The following is a 16,948-nucleotide window of genomic DNA, read 5'->3' as shown; positions in this document are numbered from 1 at the left end:
CTCTGTGGCAGCAAACGACTGAGCTTAGTCTGAAACGACTGAGAAGCAGCGTTACTTCAAGAAGTAAACTTCAGCATCTACGCTCTTTTTCCAGAAAGACTAACGCAATTCCCTATGAAGTTACAGCGAACTGGCAAAGGCAGTATCACACCATACCACACCACGGACAAAGGACCATGTAGCAAAGACAAAGAGTGACCTCCAACACAAAAAAAGTAATTCACTTGAAATCGGAGCAACAACTCCACTTAACATCAGACAGCATCCTTAAAGACAGTATTGTAAAACTGTATATCTATGTAAGATAAAGTAGAACTCTACATAGCCAGTAAACAGCTAACTTCTTTTGTGTTGTATATTTGTCTCTCGTGTCTGTCTTACGTCTTACTGTCTTCTATGTCAATTTATATGCAGTTATCATATTTATTTAATGCTTGTGATTATCAATAAATTGTATTATTGTGTTTCTTAAAATGAATGTGCTTCAGTAATATTAACGTAAGACCAACAAAGAAACGTAAGGAAAATAGAATTGGAGCCTTACCAAATTATTTGATTAATTACTAGCATTGCCAAAGGCAAAACTGATAATTATATGATTGATTAAAATCAATCAAATGAATCATTTCTTTTTTTTTATATCATGCACATTTTCTTACATTTATTTGGCTTCCCTTTGTGGACAGAAAGAGAAACCCAACATTTTCTACAACCGCTGTTGAAGAGGGCAAGTAAAATTGGTTTGTGCCAAAAAATATTAATGGCAAGATGGTATAAAATATGCATCTTAGAAAAGATAATACTGTAAGTGCTTTTCTGTACTATTTATTTAGGGACATCTCCTATTCCCTTTAAGAAAGATTTGGACATAAATTGAAATTAATATTTATGACATTTTCAAGGGCAGATGTGCGTTGAGAACAAAATGAATAAATAACTCACCTTAATAAATAAAATAAATGTTAAAAATTGAAAAAATGCCCATTAGATTTAAATTGAGGGCTGAAAAGGACCTGAATAAATTTGAATTTAAGAGCAAGCTGATTAGTTGAAAACTAAAGTCAAACTTTCTCATATTTATAAAATAGTCTTCTGAAAAACACAAATGTTACATGCTTGATCTGTGTGATGCAGATTTGTAAAAAGGTAGAGTAAAAAATTCTACGTTTTAATTGTGTTGTCTTGTTCTCAACATTCAGTCTTGTACCGTTATTTAACATTACTTAAAATTAAATCACTCTCACCATTGTAGCACAGGAAAGGATTCAGTGCATTGCAGTCTGAGTCATTCCAAGAGCCATCTGACTGGAGCACAGCACAGGAAAAGGTACGCTTCCAGTTTGTGTAGGTGACTGGGTCTGAATTGGACCAATTCCAGTTATCATATTCATGTCGAAGACCAATCCAAGCAGAGTCGGGACTACAAATGCTCAGCAACATCTTATTCATGGCTTCATTCTCAACAGTAATCAGGGTACCTGAGCAGTTCACTTTGCAGTAGTTATGAGCGTCACTCCATGTTAGCTGTTGTGACACATACTGTTGTGATGAAGGTCCACATGAGCCTAAGAAACATTTTGCACAAATTTACAATTTCACTGTTTAATTACATTTAAACTTTTACTTTAGAGTGTGAAATATGGTTTTTAGTACAAGACATAAATGATATCCTTACTGTTGCAGAAAAATGACTTTTGTGCATTGCACTTATTATCATTCCATCCATTTCCTTGATAGTTATTCTCCACACACTTTTCTTCATGATTATGATCATCTGGATTACTAATGCTCCAGTGTCGAAATGCTGAATTCCCTCCATCAGACCATTTCCAAGGGTTATTGAACAGGCCAATCCAGAAAGGAGTACCCTGTGATTTGTTCTTTATCACCTCATTTTCACTTTCATTTCTTATGCTGACCAAGTCTGTGTAGATCACTCGGCAGTAGTTCTGAGCACTGCTCCACATCATGCGCTCATTTATCCAGAAATACCTCTCACTGATGTTGTTTGTTTCTGTAAATACAGAATACTGAATGTAACTGCATTTATGACAAATAAAACCACTAAAAAACATGAAAGCACAATATTATGGATTAATATTGTCTCTGTTAAATATGTGTTACACTAATGCAACACAAGATTAAGAAACAGTTTTAGGAGTATTTTTTGGAGATTTTTTTTAATAAAAATTAAACATGTCCCTTAATTTGAACAGCATGTAGGAACACACTGTGGATGTTTCCTGATTTATTTTATCTCCGTTTTGTTTGTTTGGTGACCATAAGTACGGACGATTGGCTAAACAATTTTTCTATCATCCCCTATATCATTCCTCCTACAGCTCCTATAAATGTATTATTCATAGTATTGATAAATTTTGTCCACTGTTCTAAATTTTTCTTCGTGCAATTTTATACTTAAGCATGGGAAAGGAGCTAGACAAATAAAATGCATTATTATTATTATTATTATTATTATTATTATATACAAGTAAGATGATATAATCAGACTCAGTGACTCACAGAATGTATTATGACATCACATTCCTCATATCCAATAAAAACCCAGGCTCCTGGAGAAGGCCATTAGCTCTGTAGGGTGGCAGCTTGTTTATGTCGTTGTGAAAAAACAACAGATTTTTAGTGACCTATTGTGCTTTTTTCTAAGTTTTAGGTGTATATTTTGTGAGTTATAATTACAAACTAAACATAAACATAGGACAGAGAGCAACTAACAGAGCATATTTTATTACCTCTAAGAGTGATATTGAAGCAGTATGGCCCAATTACTCACTTACTCACAGATATAATATTTTATTAAAAAATATATATATATTTAAATAATATTGTATTAATTAATGTTTTTTCAAACAGGTCACAATGTCTTGTAACACTATTATGAAACCGGGCATAAAATTAACTCTATCTCCCTGAAGGAATGTTTATGTGAAATTTTATTGATGTTTGGCTGCTTTCTAAGTACATTTTTCTTTCAATTGTCTTCAAACAGATGAGGCGCCCCTTCTTATGCAAACCAATGCTTGTCTCCTGCACTAATCAGCAATTCACACCTGATTTACTGGCGTATCTGTCACTTCAAGTTTTTGAGACAGAAAAGCCGGTGGACATAAAGATGTCTAATTCACTACACTAAAGAGAAAATATTATTAATATAAGTATATTTTGTAAATTTATCATTCTCATCCTTTTGTCTGTGTTTATTTGTAGACTGTTGAGACATTAGGACATAGGAGAGGGCTGACTTTGTACACAGCTGTGTAGAAGAAGAACGTTCTCCTCAGCACCATGTATTTTGTGTGTTTAGTAAATTAGAATCTTTATAATAACTATTTTGTAACTTGCCAGTGAGAGACGCTTTGGCTTATGAACTAACAAAAATATGTTATTCCAGGGTTCAGGAGAAATAGTGTCCAGATGAATAAAATGTAAGCTGTTTCTTGTTTTTCCCTTTCTCAGAGTGAATGTTTCAGGGACAAGGTCACAAGGCTGCAGAACTGTACATGTAGTTTATGCAAAGGCGTCTCTCCTGTGCTTAGCTTCCAAAACACAGATAATGCTTAGCTCAACAGACATATTGTTTAACTTTACTGGTTTGATAAGGATGTTCTTTCTGTCTTATTAATCATGAGATGCTGAAGTATAAAAAACCCCTCCTGGCTTTTGATCAGGGTTCAATTGAGCTTTGCGGCAATAAGTTATACTCTTTTGAATCTCTACTTACTGCGACTCCGAATGAATAAATAAAGTGAATTGAGAAAATATTATCTGTCTGCTTTTCAGTGTGCCTTTTTCGTCCACAGTTTTTGGCGCCCGAACGTGGGGCAGGAGACGGGCAGACGACTCCCTGGGCGGGTTTGTCCAAGTGGACCGATTTCCGCGGATCGAGGACCAGCTCCGGTAAAAGTTAGGACTGGCCAACCTCGGGCGTTTTCCTGCGTGGGGAGTCGCTGACCTCCTCCTGACCGAAACGAAAAGCAACTGGATGGGATTTTTTCCAGGCAGGCAGAAGGAGTCGCGGTGAGTAGATTCGGGGGATTCCCGTTGGTTTGACTGGTGTGCTGGAAGAAATAGAAGTATACGGGGAAAAGAAAAAAGAAAATAATAATAAAAGAGAATAAAAAATAAAAGCATGCTGAAAGAATAGAGAATCATACCGTATCGACCTAGAAGGGTTTTAGGGATTCATAGAGAGTGACGGCACAGTGTGAATGCTAGTAAGTCATCCCTTAAGAATTCGAGTAGAAAGGACCGAGTGGCACGTTCCTATATTAAGAGGAATAGGGGTGAAAGGGGCAGTTAGAGTACGTGTGAAATTTGGAAGAGGGGAGGTTGATTTCCACTTGTTGACTGGTTGATTCCGGGGACGACAAGTGGGACGAGAAATAATCGGGGATTGAGTTGCTCTCTGTTGAAGGCCTGCCGCTTACTATGGGAAATTATAATGGCACGCCAGTCAAACAGGTCCCCCAGGGTCCTCAAAACTTAATGTTAGAAGGATTATTTTCAGAGAATCACCAGGCTCCTAGTACACCGTCGGGATTGAAAGCGGGTCCCCTAAACAGTTAATAGAGAAGCAGACTGGGTTGGATTTTAAAAGGCATGTAAGAAGTGGAATAAGCAGAGGCGTAACAACTTGCTGGCTGCTGAAGTCAAAACACAAAAAAGACAAGGAAGAATTGTTGCTAGCGTTGCAGAAAGTGAAGATAGAGACAGCGCCCAAGCCTGAAAGTAAAAGCAAGACCCCCTATGCCCCGTAATCTGTCCACCCCCTCCTTACCAAAACTCCCCTGCTTCCACCTCCTGCACCCTCTCCTCCAACTGCACCCCTGTTAACAGACGAACCCTCTGGAGCAGGTTTTTACGATGAACAATATCTTTATGACCCATCCTCACATATTGACCCTGAGGAAGATAATTCAGATCATTCACAAGGTGCTACTGGATTGTAATGGCAGAAATTAAAAGAGTCATCTGTCTCCCAGCGCACGAGCAGTCGGTGGACTGCAATTTGTGGAGCTGTTACAGCAGCTGGATAACATGTATAAGACAAATGCTGCAGAGTGGACACAGGTGCTCCGTCGACAGCTGAGCACCACATGGGCAACTGTAAATCACGGTGATCATAACGGTGTCCCTTGGCGTTGGAATGAAGGTCCTTTCCTCGCCCAGTGAGAGCCTTTGAAAGGAGCCCTGGCAGAAAAAATATAAAAAAGGGCACAGTCTGGTCACTAATTTCAGCCGGCTCACCGATTGCAAGATCTGATGGCTAATCACTCTGGGCTAGACAATATAAACGATAGAACTCATGCTGCAGTGCCTCCTTTCATCTCGGGACTGAGAAGTGACATTCAAAGCAAAGTCTGCACGTCCTGCAAAAAGGCTGGAAGACCGCAACATTCGAGGAAGACAAGCGTCATGCAGAGCATGCTGACAGACAGACTAAATTAAAAGAGTCGGAGACACAGACCAAACTTTTGGCTGCACAAATAAATTACTATACTGGAAGAACTGACCTGGCTAGGGGGAGAGGACGTGGAAAATTCTTTGGAGGTCGAGGGCGAGGGCACAGAAGAGGACGCGGGTTCCATTTATCAAACCCTAATAATCCTTTCGCTCAGATGCCTAACCCTTTGGAGCAGACGCCAGTGTCATATGCCTGTTACGGCTGCGGTGAACTTGGACATTTCAGACGCAACTGCCCACACAAGCGCCTCCGTCACCCCCTCTCCCTGAGCCTAATGACATTCCTTGGTCCTAAGAAATATCAGGGACCCCAGCCACTTTTTCCAGTTTCCTTTGCTTACTCGTCATGCTGAAACTGATCTTTTATTGACTTTAATGGCAAAGAAACTGCCTTTGAAATGGGAACAGGAGCCATGCGCTGAAGGAGGTTCCTGTGCAGTTACAGCTCAGCATTAACAGTTTCATTATTGACTCGTTGCTTTCTGTTAAATCATTTGTGCCCTGTGAAACTGCTGGGATGGGATCTTATGACTTAAATTGTCAGTCTCAATTTTCTTTAACTGAACAAGGATTTTTGCTGCTCCATTCCTAAGCTCCTGTGCCACACTTCACACCCCAAGCCCTCTTTTACAGCCTGGACCCTGAACATCTCCCTGCACACCTTCCTCTTGAAAGCCCTTCATTCTTTCCCCTCATGCCTATTTTCCTCACTTACAAGTCCCGGACACCCTGCCTTATACTGCCCAGTATTTTCCCTACTGAAGTGGACACACCTTGGTTAGAATCTTTTCTTTCCTCCAGCACATGCCCTGAAACTTTGCACATTCCATGTATTTTTGTTCTCTACTAAAAGCAGTTGCTTCGGTGCACCTCACATATTCACAAAGCATTTTCTATTTAGGAGATTCGGTTCCCCATGTTTCCTTAGCACTGTGGTCCCAAGGGAAAAATTGATTATGGAAGGATAGCACACTGAGCCACTGGTGATTTTCTCAAAATCTTCCTTCCGCCCGTACCGTGTCCAGGATCCTCTGTCTCCAGAGGCAGAGGCTGGCATCGCCGCCGTACATTCTGATCTCGTGAGGCGAGGAGCGATTATTCCAATTACATACTCTCCAGTCAACTCCCCCATTTTTTCCTGTAAAAAAGGCTGACGGGTCCTGCCGTTTTGTTCCAGACCTACGAAAAGTTAACTCTGCGGTTTTTCCTAGAACACCTATTGTTCCTAATCCTTCCACTATTCTTTCCACGATACCCCCGTCCACCCGGTACTTCTCTGTTATTGACCTTGCTAACGCTTTCTTTTCCATTCCCGTGCACCCTGATTCTCAATCCTGGTTTGCTTTTACCTTTCAAAACCGCCAATGGACCTGGACCGTCATGCCTCAGGGATATACTGAAGCCCCTTGTGTTTATGGTTTTGGCCAGAAAAAGATAATAAATTGATACAGTATATAGATAAGAAAAAAGAAAAGAAACATAAATAAACAACAAGTGCACATGACACTCAGAAAATTGCTATTCTTTTTAGGTGAAAATGGCCATAAAAAAGTGTCGAAGAAAAAAAAAAAAAAAACTGCAGTTACTTCAAGCTATCGTTAAATATTTAGGTCATGATATTTCATGTGATACAAGTGCTCTCTCTAGCGGCCGTTTAACCATCATTCAAAACCTTCCAAGACCGGTCACAAAACAACAGGTTAAGTCAGCATATTTTTCTGTGGCTGCATAGCTTTTGGTGGGAATGTTTTCTTGTTGTGGAGTTGTGCTGTGTGTTTCCCGAGATGGATTATCTTTGTTTACAGCTGGCACTTGGGTCGCCACGGAAATTAGTGTTTCCTTGTTGTCGCTGACCCGGTTCCGCCTCGGACTTTTCCATGATCTGGAGGCTAGCATGTATGGCACCACGGTGAGATGAATTCCTAATTTACAAGTAGTACCAGCTTGTGGCCTGAGAAGTTGTTTGCTTGTAAGTTTTTCAGGAGGAGCACAGCCTTTACAAAATCTAGCTAACACTGCCATCTGGCTGCATGCAGTGGTATAGCAGGCTGACAAGGCTCTATGTGATTTAAAAAAAAAAAAAAAAAAAAAAAATGCATTACTCTCACTGACTATATTCTCGTCCATTCACTGTGTTCGTGGACGAAAAAGGGGGGATTAATGAATGCAGTTTTAACGCAACCACATACAGACAAACAAAGTGCTCATGAGCCCCCTAACAGTAAAGGTACCTCACGCTGTTCATTCTATTTTAGTACAGGCTAAAACCTCACATCTCACAACTGCAAGAGCAATACACTATCAAAATGTACTCTATACTTTGTCCAATGTCACTGTTGAAAGATGCTGTACCTTAAATCTAGCCACTCCTCTTCCAACTGAAGAAGACGGAGAGCCACATGACTGTCATGATGAAATAGCTAAAGTTGTAAAGCCTAGACCAGACCTACACGAAACACCGTTAGATATTGGAGAATTAATTTTTGTGGACGGATGTTCTTTGCGATTGGAAAATGGAACACCCTCGACCAGCTATGCAGTAGTGAAAGGTGGCCACCTGCTGGAAGCAAACCGAATTTCATCAAATTTAAGCGCGCAGGCAGCTGAATTGATAGCTATCACCCGAGCATGTCAGTTGTCCGAAGGGAAAATTATAACAATTTATATGGATTCCAGATATGCTTTTGGAGTCTGCCATGATCATGGAGCCTTATGGAAATTAAGAGGATTTAAGACCAGCGCTGGCGAACCGATCCAACATCAAAAACTGATTGAATCCCTCTTAGAAGCTATAACTAAACCATCAAAGTTAGCGATCGTTAAATGTCAAGCTCACACAGGAAAACTAGATCCTGTCAGCAAAGGAAACGAATTAGCTGATCACTTTGCTAAACAGGCTGCATATAATAACACACGAATCTCTTTATTCCAACAGAGAAATAACCAGGACCCTGATAATCAACTTGTTTCTTTACAGAGTGCAGCCACGGACAGAGAAAAAAGGAAAATGGTCCAAAGAAGGGTCCCTCTCTGATGGAGTCTGGACCCATAGGCAAACTAACAAACCTTTCCTCCCAAAGGCTTCTTTCCCAGGTATGGCAAAAATCGCTCATGGTCTAGACCATGCTGGAAGGGACGCCATGATTCAGGATGTTGAAAAACACTGGGAAGCTGCAGGCTTTTCTACATATGCAGAGCAGTTCTGCAGATGCTGTGCATTATGTCAAAAGTCTAATGTAGGAAAGGGCACCCAGGTAAGTCCAGGTAAGTCCCGCCGTTACACCTAATCCAAGGGGTCCGTTTGAACACCTCTAAATGGATTTCATTGAACTAACTCCGTCTAAAGGTTACCGTTATTGTCTAGTAATTGTTGATGTGTTCTCCCGATGGGTAGAAGCTTTTCCTGCTAAACACGCTGATGCTAAAATTGTAGCCAAAGCTTTAATCAAAGAAATTATTCCTAGGTGGGGCATACCACAGAAATTGCAAACTGATAATGGCACCCTAAAATCTAAATTAGCCAAAATCTGTGAGCAGACAAATTTATCCTGGCCAGATGCTTTGCCTCTGGCCTTAATGAGATTGAGGGCAAGAACACACCGGCAATTAGGACTGTCGCCGTTTGAAATTCTGACCGGACACCCATGCCTGTGGGCATGGTTATGCGAAATGTTAACCTGCATACTGTGGACAATGATCTTCTCTCTTGTCTTACAGGTCTCCGAGCTTCTCTGAAAGAAGTCCACGAGCAGGTTAACCAGGCCTGGAGGACTAATCTTCCATCTAAAGACACGCTGATTCCCTTAGGCACTTGGATCCTCGTCCGTGACACTCGGAGGAAACATTGGCATCAGCCGAGGTGGAGAGGACCGTTCCAAGTTCTTCTGTCCACACCACATGCAGTGAAAATGGAAGGATTTCCCGCCTGGATTCACGCCTCACATTGCAAGAGATGGCACCCTTGATTGCTGTGCTACTATGCTTTCTTTTCCCTTGTCTACTGCCCTGGTCACCTTGACTTTCCCGTTAGGAATCACCACATCAGTGCAGGTTGATTTCTGCTCTATTATCAACTGTGGGACTGGTCGACAAGCCCAGTGGACTTGGTCTGACAAATATGTGTGTATGACTGTTACGAAGTATTATTGGGGAAGTAACTGTGACACCTGGCAATGGGTTTTTGCTAACACTGGAACTGAGGACTGGGGTTCTCAACCTTTTGAGGCCCAAAAATACGGTTTGAAAAATCGATTTTCTATCATAAAAGGACATGCTTCTCATAAATGTGTTGACAACCATTGTAACCCCTTGATCATCATTTTGAAGAACTCCTCTTTACATGACTAAGGAACCTATATATTAGGGGCATATGTATCTGGAACAGACCCTTTAGGGAGATTTCTAATTAAGATTGACAACCCTGTTACTAACACCTCTCATTCTCCTGCACACACACCTGTCACCCCAACTTCTGGTCCAGACTTTTCTTCTGTTAAGATTATGAATATTTCCACCCTTTCATCCACTTTTTCAATTGAAACTGGCACTTGCATCAGAATCGTTGGTTACAGTGGGTATTATATTCGGCTAAGCAAGTAAATCAATCTGATTGCTACGCCTGTGCTACGGCCAGGCCACATTTGGCTACTGTCCCTTTCCCTCTTTCTAATATTTCTGACCCTGTTGGTCTTCCTGGTCTCCTTGCCCTTTTTACCTCTCCATCCACACCAAAAGACTCTAACTGCATTACACTTTCTCTCCTCTTCCCCCCCACTCCTCAAATGACTCCCCCGATGTTCCAGTCTCATGAAGGCAATTATACCTGCTTCTCTAGTAATTATAGTTCCCCCTTCCGCGGTACTAATGTTGGTCATATCCCTTCTTCCTTCTGTTCCCAGACTTTCCAGGTTAACTCCACCTCATTTAATTCTACATTATCACTTTTCCTGTTGACACAGTCCACTCCGCGTGCTGATATTTGGTGGATGTGCAGTACATTAAAATTACTTGATATTCTTCCCCCTGTTTGGACTGGCACATGCGCATTAACCCAACTTGTTACGCCTTTCCACCTCCTCCCTTTGAATTCTCCTCGCGTGTCGTCCAGCTCTGGCCGATGTCGTCGACCCCGCTCTGCTGACCCCTCCACATTCTCTCTTCACAGCCCTGGCATTTACTTTGATTCCATTGGTGTCCCTCGCGGAGTCCCTGATAAATTTAAAGCGCGAGATCAAGTTGCTGCCGGATTTGAGTCTATTTTCCCCCAAGTTACAATAAATAAAAATGTAGATTGGATTAATTACTTATATTACAACCAACAGCGTTTCCTGAATTTTACTAAAGAGGCTGTTGAAGGGATACATGAACAGCTTGATAGAACATCCCTTATAGATATGCTCCTTGCTGAAAAGGGGGGTGTATGTGCTATGTTTGGTGATGCGTGCTGCACTTACATCCCTAATAATATGGCTCCCGATGTATCAATCACCCGTGCTTTGCCAGGTTTAACTGCCCTTTCAAATGAATTAGCTACCACTTCTGGCATTTCTAGCCCCTGGGGCTGATGGCTCAGGTCAGTTTTTATTTCACTGGCCGTTGCTTTTATCATTCTGTTACTTGTGGCCTGTTGTGTAGTCCCCCTAATTAGATATCTTGTGTCCCAGTATTTCACTGCCTCCGTGGCCAAGGCTTATATGTTACACGAAGAATGCATGCTTCCAATTTCTTCCTCCTTTCTTCCACTCCTTCCCCTTCTACTACTCTTTCCTGCGTTACTCCTATGTCACCCATATTTTTGTTGGTTCAAAAAGGGGGGAATGTAGAAGAAGAATGTTCTCCTCAGCACCATGTATTTTGTGTGTTTAGTAAATTAGAATCTTTATAATAACTATTTTGTAACTTGCCAGTGAGAGACGCTTTGGCTGATGAACTAACAAAAATATGTTATTCCAGGGTTCAGGAGAAATAGTGTCCAGATGAATAAAATGTAAGCTGTTTCTTGTTTTTCCCTTTCTCAGAGTGAATGTTTCAGGGACAAGGTCACAAGGCTGCAGAAAGTACATGTAGTTTATGCAAAGGCATCTCTCCTGTGCTTAGCTTCCAAAACACAGATAATGCTTAGCTCAACAGACATATTGTTTAACTTTACTGGTTTGATAAGGATGTTCTTTCTGTCTTATTAATCATGAGATGCTGAAGTATAAAAAAACCCCTCCTGGCTTTTGATCAGGGTTCAATTGAGCTTTGCGGCAATAAGTTATACTCTTTTGAATCTCTACTTACTGCGACTCCGAATGAATAAATAAAGTGAATTGAGAAAATATTATCTGTCTGCTTTTCAGTGTGCCTTTTTCGTCCACAGCTGTTATGTTGTGGATCAAATTGACTCATTTTAAAGTTAAAAAATCTAAAAAAAATGGTTAAATGTATTTTTTAAGTATGAAACTTCTGCTTGGCTTAATAAGTGTAATCAACATATAAAATGAAAATGGTTCATTTCACATATTTGCAACCCCCCCTGCATGTTTATATCTATCTATCTATCTATATTACATAGATACTGTTCAGGTCAGTTTGACCTGGCAGTGAAAGTGGAGGTTAAAGGGTTCCGAAGTGTCAAATATTATTTGTTTCTTTCCAACTGTGAGACATATTTCACCCCAAACACACTCTCTCTCCATATTCTATTGATCTCATTTGTAAAGTGTGAGAATGCAGGTGTTATGACTTTTTGTCAGGACTTTTTTCTGTTCCCGTGGGGCAAACTCCATCACATTGATTCTCTGCAAGGGAGTCCTACCAACATTACACTCTGCAGCTACATATGATATACTCTCTGTCAGAGCTTTACAAAATGAGCAGCAGAAGTAAACTGGTGACAGCCCTGGAAGCTCTGGAACTCATCTTTGATCATGACAGTGAAATAGAGGAGGATGTGTCTGAAGATGAAGACCATCTTGAGGTCAATTCTGAGTCTGATGATTCTGATTATGAACCAAATGAGGAAACTGCTATTCGTATTTCTCCAAGCAAGACATTCACGTCAAAAAATGGTGAAATTCAGTGGTCTTCATCCCCAAATATACATCAGACAAAAGTGTCTGCAGAAAACATAATAAGACCCTAGGCCCACTAGGATGGCAGTGACTCATGTGACAGACATCAAGTCAGCTTTTGAACTGGTCATGCCCAATTCAATACAGAAAATCATTCTTGAAAACCCAAATCAAGAAGGAAGCCATGTTTTGGGGGAGAAGTGGAAGGAGCTGGATAAAATGCATTTACATGCATATTTGGGGGTCCTCATCCTGGCTGGGGTCTATAAGTCAAAGCATGAATCAACAGCCAGTCTGTGGGATGCAGAGACAGGTAGGGCTATATTTCGTGCCACAATATCTCTGGAGACTTTTTATTTTCTTCAGAGTAATCTGATTTGATAATCAAGAGACAAGGGCTGTCAGACAGGAAAGAGACAAGCTGGCAACAATTAGGACAGTGTGGGACAAGTGGGTAGAGCAACTTCCACTACTCTATAACCCAGGCCTTTATGTCACAGTGGATGAAAGGATAATGGCATTCAGAGGTCGCTGCCCATTTAGACAAATATGCCTTCCAAACCAGCTAAATACAGCATAAAAGACTGAGCAGCACGTGATGCAAACACTAGCTATGCATTGAACATGCAGGTTTACACTGGAAAGTCAGTTGGAGGAGCCCCAGAGAAGAATCAGGGTACGAGGGTTGTGCTTGATATGGCACGCAGTCTCACAGTGACCATTTTTTCACAAGCTACAACTTCAGTCAGGAGCTTCTAAAGAGAAAGCTCACAATGTTTTGGAATGGTCCGAAAGAACAGGGCTGAACTCCCTGCTGAGCTGCTGGTAACCAAGAACAGGGCCCCTCAGTCTTCAATGTTTGCCTTCACAGACACCACAGTCCTAGTGTCTTACTGTCCCAAAAAGAGGAAAAATGTTGTGCTAATGAGCACTTTGCACAAAAATGCTGAAATCAGCACACGAGAGGACCAGAAACCAACTATGACCCTAGACTACAATGTCTCCAAAGGGGTGTGGACAACTTGGACAAAGTCATGGGGTCCTACAGCACCAAGTGAATGACTGTGCGCTGGCCGCTGGTCATCTTTTACAACATGATTGATGTATCAGCCTACAATGCATTTGTCATTTGGACGGAGATCTTTCCTTAATGGAACATGTCAAAGCTGTACAAGAGGCGCATCTTCCTTGAGGAGCTGGGGAAGGTGCTTGTGGTACCACATATACAACGGAGGCAGCTCATGCCAAGGACCCCAGCTGGAGGGAGATCCAGGAGAGGACTTCACCTATAGTACACCAGTGCGTGAGGTAAGTGTGTGTGTATGTGTGAATGTGTGCGTGTGTGTGTGTGTGTGAGCATGTTGTGTGTGTCATGGGATCAGCAAAAAAACATAGTAGTTATTGTCCTCTTCTTTCTAGGTTGATGCTGGGGAAAAAAGGAAAAGGAAGAGGTGCCAGGTCTGCAAGCCATCTGATGATGTCAAGACGAGCATGATCTTTGTGAAATATGCACAATTCATTTACACAAAGCACACTGTGATGACATGTCCCTCATGTGTTGTGTAGATGCATACCCATGCACCTTGTTCATTTCCACCTATCAATTTTGTGTATTTCTGGTTCTAAACATTGCATGGTGTTTACTATCACAACGTGATGACATGTCACCTATGTGCTGTGGAGACTCACAGACACACACACTGTGTTCATATTGCTAATCTCTTATCTTGTTGTTTTATTATTTTGTTCATTTCTGGTTCAAAAACAGTGCTTAAATAAAGTTTACTTTCAATACAAATCATCATGACTCATTTGTTTTGATTTTAATTCACCGAGTCATTTTGACTCTTCACAGAAGAGGTGCCTTGTGTTAATTTAACAACATCATTCCATCCATCCAACCATCCATCATCCAACCCGCTGTATCCTAACTACAGGGTCACGGGGGTCTGCTGGAGCCAATCCCAGCCAACACAGGGCGCAAGGCAGGAAACAAACCCCTGGCAGGGTGCCAGCCCACCACAGGGCACACACCCACACACCAAGCACACACTATGGCCAATTTAGAATCGGCAATCCACCTAACCTGCATGTCTTTGGACTGTGGGAGGAAACTGGAGCACCCGGAGGAAACCCACGCAGACACGGGGAGAACATGCAAACTCCACGCAGGGAGGACCACATCACTCCATAAAAAGAAAAAAATTCAAAATGTAAAACAAAATTTAAAAAAATCAATGTCATGTAAAACTATTGTATTTTATATGTAGGTCTTTCAGGTGTATATTAAAAAAAAGTTTTAAAATGCATTTTTTATGAAAAACAAGTGAATTATCCTAATTGAACCATGATCTGTGAGAGCTTAAGAACCATTGCACTAAATACTGTTTGAAATGGTTAGTAATGGAGTTAATAATGATATATAAACAATGTTTATTGGGATTTTTGAGTTTCTGACACTTTTGGATAATTAAACCTGCCCTGGGTCAAACTGACCCAGGAACATCATTGCTGTTCCTGAGAAACAAACATAACAGAGGGGTTAAATATGGCCCAAGGTAATCATCTGCCAAGGTTATGGGTTCTCATAGCTGGGTGCCTGCTGTTGAAACTCTGAAGGCTAACAGTTGCTGACAAGTTAAACACGTGCATAAAAATGTTTGCACTGGAATTATTTTTTCATATTTCTTCAGTGGGAATTTTTCAGATTATGAATGGCAATGCATCAGAGTACTCTGCAAACACTTTGAGCCAAAGTTAGCTAAAGATCTATGTTGAGCTGTATTTGTAATTTGGCATGCTTTTACTATTACTTCACCATAATCATACATCAGCCTTGGCTCACTAGTTTAAAAAAACAACACCTAATTTGGGAATTTTTAAAAGGGTAACATAGTACAGTATGTGGTTTTATTATTGTGAATAATTTTTTACTAAGTCACCAAGATGCTACCGAGTAAAATATAATCAAATTCAAATAAATGCTTTTTCAAAACTCTTGATAAATGTATAATAACAAAGAAAAGTGCTGTTTTCTTTACATAAATGCACTGGTGACTTGATAGTTAGGAATAGCAGGTTTAAAAGTCTGGTGTTAAGTGTTGATATATTTAATGAAGGAACTACAACAGAAATTTCATGTGATTAATAATAAAACAATATCATATTTTAAAGCCTAATGTCAATTTCTTAATTGTGTATTTCTTAATTTTTGCAAACTTTCATGTCCTCCTCTTCTTTTGAGTGTTGTTGTGTCATAGCCTGTCACTTTCCATGGTTCTGAAGGTGGTTGCTTCCACAGCTCTATATAGATAGAACTTCTCCAAACTTGAACTGGATAAGAAAATGAAAAATAGTCCTTTGCTTTGACAGAGCAAGCAAAGAGGTTACACTAGAAAACTTAATTTTTACCAAAAAAAAAAAGAAGACTCACTTCCAATATATACCTAAAGGTAGGGATGGCCTGCGGTCAAAATTTGTCCCTGTCCAGACTCATCATAAATTGCCAGATTCCAACTATCCTTGTCCCTAAGCTCATATTAGCCATTGAAGACAAGCAGGATTTTTTATCAGTGGGCTCCTACTTGTTCTGGACCGCTGAACTGTGTGATATAAAAATGAATTAAAACTAGTTAAATAAACAAAGATAAAAAATGTATGTTTATTAAAAAATGTGTTTAATTTTAAAGCTAAAAATATCTACAAAAATTTTCAACAAAATTGCTTTACTGCACATGGCAGTAAAGACTGAGCTACCAGAAAATGATCATATTGTGAAGCAGGTCTGAAATGAAAAAACACAAAACGATTGTGATTCTCCTACTTCGTAATGTTCACTTTTAAAAATTTCACAATATCTTATTTCTCCCATCAAACCCTATGGGAACAAACAATATTGCCCAATAGTGTAGTACTCCCAGGGCTAAAAGTGGTGTTTTGAACCATGTCACGTTTACCTTTCTGTGCTTCTGTCACCTCATGTAAATGCAGCATTACAGAGCCTCAGCGACATTTAAAAAAAAGTAAAGCAATAATGCAAATCTGTTTCTTTGTTATATAATGCAGGTATGGTTGCTTCAGTAAAATATGTTTTGTGTTATGTTATTCATTACTTTAAAAAGAACATTGACTACGTAACGTGTTACTTTTAACTTGTTACCGCTACTTACTCTTGTTTGGTTTTCCCAGAACTGGATATAACAATTTTACTGAACTTAAATTTGAGTTGCATTTCCTCTACTAAAAAATCATTTTAATCAGACCAAATTCTATATTTAAAGCTTGCAGATCTCTTGTCTAAATAGAATGATGTTAATATAACTTTTGTATTAAGGTAAGCTTTAACATATTTAATGTACTACCATTTCTCAGTATTTAGAAGAATATCATTGTATGCTTTTCAGATTGGA

The 16,948-nt window shown here is 40.2% G+C and overlaps 1 protein-coding gene across 1 annotated transcript in view; it reads right to left on the bottom strand.

Moving 5' to 3' along the window:
• LOC114643210 (macrophage mannose receptor 1-like) overlaps positions 1-16,948 on the bottom strand; it is a 229,625-nt gene that overhangs the window by 201,549 nt on the left and 11,128 nt on the right. The window contains exons 4-5 of the mRNA XM_051921775.1: positions 1,676-2,014; positions 1,479-1,565 (exon numbers count right to left, since the gene is read on the bottom strand). Of these exons, the coding sequence (XP_051777735.1) occupies positions 1,479-1,565; positions 1,676-2,014 (426 nt within the window). The remainder of the gene's footprint in view (positions 1-1,478; positions 1,566-1,675; positions 2,015-16,948) is intronic.

Source organism: Erpetoichthys calabaricus, chromosome 1, assembly GCF_900747795.2.
Source record: "Erpetoichthys calabaricus chromosome 1, fErpCal1.3, whole genome shotgun sequence".
In the NCBI taxonomy this organism is placed as follows: domain Eukaryota; kingdom Metazoa; phylum Chordata; class Cladistia; order Polypteriformes; family Polypteridae; genus Erpetoichthys; species Erpetoichthys calabaricus.
The sequence above is the reverse complement of the archived record's forward strand: the minus strand, read 5'-3'. Positions and strand labels throughout refer to the sequence as shown.